Source organism: Lathyrus oleraceus, chromosome 5 (assembly GCF_024323335.1).
Source record: "Lathyrus oleraceus cultivar Zhongwan6 chromosome 5, CAAS_Psat_ZW6_1.0, whole genome shotgun sequence".
Taxonomy (NCBI): domain Eukaryota; kingdom Viridiplantae; phylum Streptophyta; class Magnoliopsida; order Fabales; family Fabaceae; genus Lathyrus; species Lathyrus oleraceus.
In genome coordinates, this window is record NC_066583.1 from 568,406,225 (window position 1) to 568,412,603 (window position 6,379).

At 34.0% G+C, this 6,379-nt stretch overlaps 1 protein-coding gene across 1 annotated transcript in view; it reads right to left on the minus strand.

The window, feature by feature from the left end:
• The window catches only part of LOC127086522 (disease resistance protein RPV1), a 16,467-nt gene extending 14,709 nt beyond the window's left edge, over positions 1–1,758 (minus strand). The window contains exons 1-2 of the mRNA XM_051027299.1: positions 1,540–1,758; positions 531–1,125 (exon numbers count right to left, since the gene is read on the minus strand). Coding sequence (XP_050883256.1) covers positions 531–1,125; positions 1,540–1,579 — 635 coding nt within the window. The 5' untranslated portion in view covers positions 1,580–1,758. The remainder of the gene's footprint in view (positions 1–530; positions 1,126–1,539) is intronic.
• Positions 1,759–6,379: the final 4,621 nt, after the last annotated feature.

Below are 6,379 nucleotides of genomic sequence, written 5' to 3' on the forward strand. Positions count from 1 at the left end.
TTCTCTCTCTCTCTCTCTCTCTCTCTCATGTTGTATTTTTCTATAGTAAGTTCAATAATAGTAACCCTTTCACATTTACAAATTGTACTACAAGTATGATATATAGAGCAAGACTAAGAAAAACTGTTAACAAAGATATACTGATTAGTGGATTGAATAGAAATATAATATAGAACATAGTATTATAACTTCATTTATTCATGTAGCTTATCCCATTTAGTGATATAAAGCCTGACTACTGTTGTAGTAGTAGTAAATAGAGTTAATTTTGTAATATAAAGCTTGACTACTGTTGTAGTAGTAGTAGTAAACAGAGTTGATTTTGTAAGATTGATGTGTCTATTAGCCAATATTTTGCAATTCTAAAATATTTGTGGAGAGACCTTAAGTAGTTGATAATATTGTAAATTTAATTGTCACGCGGAAGAAAAATAAACACACTGGATTTGTTACCGGCTAAAAAAAAGAATAACAAAGGGAATTGAAGTAGAAAATGTAAAACAAGTAACAAGAAAGGGAATAACACTTACTTGTTCCTGACATCCCAACCAACAAAGTTAGCTAAAAAGTTCATAGCATTGGTCCATCTCACAAGCTTATTCTGGTTACGTTTGAATTTCTTCTTGTATAAATCAAAGTAGTTCTGATACACCCCATTCTGATTTCGTACATGAGATGGATCGATATCATAAAAAACAGGAAATACTTTTTGATTGAGTTCTTTACAGCATTCTGCAATAGTAGCCATCTCTTCCAAACACCACTTTGACTCGGCATATGTTTCAGAGAAGACAACAATAGAAATCCGTGAATATTGAATTGCTTGTAGAAGTTGCGGGGAAAGGGATTCTCCTTTCTCGAGCCTTTTATCATCCATGAAGGCGAAAATACCCTTTCTTGTTAGATGAGCATAAAGATGATCAACAAAAGTGTTGCGGGTGTCAGCACCTCTGAAACTAATAAACACATCATATCTATAGCTATGGACACGATTGGAATCAGTGGAAGGACTAGAAGACGCAGAACCTCCCTGGCCCAAATTGGAAAAGGAAAAACGATCCAACACGGTTCGAAATGGTTGCAGGAGCAAAGAACTCCATGATGAGAGCAATGTGTCTGTTGTTTCTGAAATGAAAATGCATCTCATCTCACCAAATCAAATAATAATAATTATAACAATAAGAGTGAATATAATAAAGGATTTGATGCATATACACAACACAGATAGGTAAAACGTTTCACACTGTATAGAAATCAAACTCTACCATAAACTATTCCTAATTCTTCAAGTTTGTCCTCATTTACTTTGAAAATAGGAGAGAAAGTGCTAGTTCATAGACTAATTTGATAGATTGAAAATAATTTAAGGACTATCTATTACATTTTTATAACATTTTTATAGAGGTTTACCCTAATAAACGAAAGTTATGCGTAAATTATTAGATATTGATAGTGAAGCCTAGGTTATTGAATTGAAAACTTATGAATAAAAGGGGGCAAAACCAAAACTTCATGGTATGGATATGAAATTAACTTCACCTGAAAATTTAGAATTTTGATCCATCTTCTCTGAAATCATTGGCCTCAAAAAATCACTGGAAAGCTACGGTATGAACGGTTCTAAGTAGCTTCCTCCTTACAAAAATTCTCCATTGATGAGCGAAGAGACTAGGAAATGATGATGAAGAAAGCGAGTGGACTTTCAGAGCTCAGACTTCACTTTTGTGTAGATTTCTCACTCACTCGGCCCCACTAACCATGGCAACTAAAATATAAAACGGAAATACTTAAAAAAAAAAAAAAAATACTCCCTATATTCCTTTTTAACTGTTATTTTTTTTTATTCTTTTACCCATATTAAAAAAATTAATCATTATTGTTACTTTTTAAATAATAATTATTTTTTTACCTATAATTTCCTTAATTATTTATTACATTCACTTTATTTTTTCTCTCTGTAATAATTATTTAAGGATAATTTTGATAAAATTGTAATTAATACTACCTTGAACTTTGCAAGTGACAATTAAAAAGAAATAATTTTTTACAAGAAAATGACACTTATAAAGGAACGGAGGGAGTATATATTTTTAAAAAAAATTGACGTATTGGTAATGAGGATTGAAGTGTTTTTTCTAAAAATTTGAATCAAATTTATGGATTAGTCAGCGTTGACGATTATAGTCGTTGGACATGGATAAAGTTCTTGAAACACAAGGATGGGTCACATTATGTGTTCTCTACTTTCTGCTCACTAGTGCAAAAAGAAATGAACTGCAAAATAGTCAGAGTCAGAAGTGATCATGGTAAGGATTTAAAAATAAATATTTTGAAAATATTTTTGATTCAAATGGATTTTCTCATGATTTCTCCTGTCATAGAACTCCACTGCAAAATGGGGTTGTAGAAAAGAAGAATGGGACTTTAAAAGAAATGACTCGCACCATGATCCAAGAAACTGACATGGCTAAGCATTTCTGGGTAGAAGCAGTTAACATAGCATGTTATATTCAGAACAAGATTTCTATCAGACATATTCTGGGTAAGACTCCTTATGAATTGTGAAAGAATAGAAAACCCAACAATTCTTTCTTTCGCCCTTTCAGATGTGAATGTTTTATGTTGAACACTAAAGAGAATCTGCGCAAGTTTGATCCTAAAGCACAAAAGTGTTTACTGTTGGGATATTCTGGACGCTCTAAAGGCTACAAAATCTTTAACACTGAAACATGAATTATTGAAGAATCAATCCATGTTAGATTCAATGATAAGCTTAACCCTGAAAAGTCAAAGCTACTTGAGAAATTTGCAGATTTGGAGATCAATCTTTCAGAAACCAAGGATACTGATTCTGGAGAAAATGACTCAGAAGGAAAAGCTAAAGAATTTGAAGCAAACGACTCAGATACGACTCAACCAGAAGTTATCGTTGGTCTAATTCATCAGAAGAAAAGTAGATCAATAGCCCCTCATTCTGAAGAACTGATTCTAGGAGATAAAAATGCTCCAGTCATAACTAAATCCTCATTCAAACCTTCTGAAGAGACTCTTCCAGGTTTGGCATCTCTAATAGAACCCACATCTATTGATGAAGCTCTTTTGGATAATGAATGGATTCTGGATATGCAAGAGAAATTGAATTAATTCACCAGAAACGATGTTTGGGATCTTGTTCGGAAACCAAAAGGCTTTCATGAGAATGGTGAGGTTGTCAGAAATAAGGCTCGACTGGTAGCACAAGGTTATAGTCAACAAAAAGGTATAGACTATACAGAAACCTTTTCTCCAATTGCTAGGTTATAGTCTATTCGTCTCTTAATTTCGTTTGCAGTCAATCATAACATCATCCTTTATCAGATGGATGTTAAGAGTGCGTTATTAAATGGATATATTTCTGAAGAAGTATATGTGCATCAACCTCCTGGTTTTGAAAGCTCTCAAAATCCTGACTTTGTTTTTAAACTGAAAATTTTGTTATATGGTCTGAAACAAGCTCTTAGAGCTTTGTATGATAGACTAAGTAACTTCCTTTTGGAAAATAATTTTACCAAAGGAAAAGTGGACATAACTCTCTTTTGCAAAACCTTTAAGAATGATATTCTGGTTGTGCAAATTTATGTTAATGATATTATTTTTTGTTCTGCTAATGCTTCGTTGTGCAAGGATTTTGCTAAATCAATGCAGGCAGAATTTGAAATGAGTCTGATGGGAGAACTCAAGTTCTTTTTGGGAATCCATATTGATCAATGTTCAGAATGAACGTACATTCATCAGAGCAAATATACAATGGAACTTTTGAAGAAGTTTAACTTATCAGAATGTAAGAAAGCAAAGACTCAAATGCATCATACATGTATTCTGGAGAAAGAAGAGGTAAGCAGTAAGGTAAATCAAAAGTTATTCAGAGGTATGATAGGCTCTCTCATTTATCTAACCGCTTCTAGACTTGATATTTTATTCGGTGTCTGCTTATGTGCTCGCTTCTAATTAGATCCTAGAGAAAATCACTTAACTGTTGTTAAAAGAGTCTTTAGGTATCTGAAAGGTACTTATAACATTGGTTTGTTTTATAGAAAATCAAGTGAATATAAATTAGTAGGATACTGTGTTGTTGGCTATGCTGGATAAAAAATAGAAAAGAAAAGTACTTCTAGAAGTTGTCAATTTCTGGGAGACAATTTGATCTCATGGTCCAGCAAGAGACAATCAACAATTGCGCTTTTAACAACTGAAGTTGAATATAGTGTAGTTTCTGGATGTAGCACTCAGATACTCTGGATGAAGAGTCAGTTGGAACATTATCAGATATCAAAGAGTAACATTCATATTCTCTGTTGTCATACCCCGATTTTGACCCTGAATTTTTTTTCTTTTATTTTGCACTTGGCCTAAAAATTCATTTGCATACATTCATTCCCAAATCCATATTTTTGTTACACATTGGTCGTTGTCTAGGCCTTTTTGATCATGGTGCTTTTGATTATAAAATGGATTTTAATATCTTGACTTTTTTTAATTTTTAATTTGATTTTAATTTCGAATTAAGTTTAATCCCAATTTCAATTTAATCTTAATTGTTTATTTTACTAATGATTCAAACTCTAATTGATTTTAATTTCCAAATGAATGTTAGAGTTGGTATCAAAGTAATTTTAACGAATTATAGATTAATTTGATTTTAAGTTGTCTTTGCTGATTCGTTATTACTATGTAAATTGATATTTAAATTAGTCTTGGATTATTCCTAAAAAATCCATATCCATTTTTATAATCAAATATCCAATAACCCAACTCTTTTTTAATCCATACCCAAAATCCACATCCATTTTCATTATCCATTTGGAACCAAAATCCATTTCATATCCATTTCATATCCAAAATCCATTCAATCCTAACAAGCTAACTAAGGAGAATACATCAAATTCCATTCAATGCAATTTAGTAAACAATCATTCATGTTCCAATCCGTCCAAGGCATACTTAATTTACAAGAAAAACAGTTGGCAATTGAATATTTATTACAAGAGGAAAACGCTGTAAGGAAAAGTATGGAGAGAGATTGCCAAGGGAGCCTCCACTAATATCCAAGGATCATGAACATGCCTATTTTGATTCTGCTGATTGGGCTTTTGGGAAGCAAGGAGCACAAAAAGCCTAAAGGACCACCTGAAAGCACTCCGTCCAAAACGGCAGCCAACTCAACAACGGGCCCGATCAAGGCGCTCAGCTTATGCCCCAGGAAGTGGTTCTAAAGTTTGAGTTCCTGTAAAATGCCTGCATGATACACACAAAGAAAATATCACAGTGTATTCCGTAAAAAAGGAAAGAGAGAAAAGCCGCAAATCCTCGTAGAGGTGCCATAAAACCTTCAGCTCTCACGGTAGAAAGTCTTTGAAGTTTACACTGTCAGCGATCTCCTGCGAGCAACCATTTGTTCCAATGACATCACAGCAATTTGGACATGCTTTTTCTTTCAGCTAGTGTCGGGATGCCTGCTATTCAGAGTCAGCAATTACAATACTCTCGACAAATGCAACAACCGCCTCCAAGACAAATTCAGCCCGGTCATCTCGTTTCTTCACCGCAGGGTATACCTGTGCCATATAAAAAAAACAAGCCGTCAACATCTGTTCCACAACATGTACAACAAGACAATGCTAGTGTGTTGCCCCAGCACCAGCTTGTATAATTTACTTATGCAGTACTTACATTTCTAAGAGATGCAACTGTAATGACTCGGACAAGCCTTGCACTACGAGTAGTGGAACGTCTCTCAGCCACTCGAAGTCAATGCTTCCACGATCATCAATCAGACTCTTCAGGAATTTCTGCATAATAAATCATGTAAGAGATTAAGAGTTTGTCTAGCGATGTCAAAAAGCTTTGTTGCATGTGATTACTATGTTTTTGAGGGTGTTGAGATGCATTGATTAGAGAATGAGTTACTGCAACACAGCCTGCAGATTTACCTGTTTGAAAACTAGGAAACTTAGTTGAACTTACCATTCTGAGAAGCTTAGAGAAGGAACCACAACGTTGCACCTTACTATGATTGGTTGAATCTTCAACTTCTGAGGCGCTATCCGAGCATGATCTCATCTTCTCAAGATTTTGTTCACTAAAAAGAAAGCTCCAGATATTTAAGATGATACGACGGAGGATTGAAATGAAACAATGTCGTTCAAACTCTTTCCCATCATGACACTACTTTACGGAGCTTGTGGTGCATTGAGCTTGAATCCAGGAACCAAAGATGTTTTAGAGTTTTCATCAAAAGATTGGAATCCTTTCTGGTTCATCATTACCACACCTGTTAAACCACCAAACAAGGAAATCATGGAGGAATCAAGTGAGAAAAGTAAAATTGAGGCAATTGTTC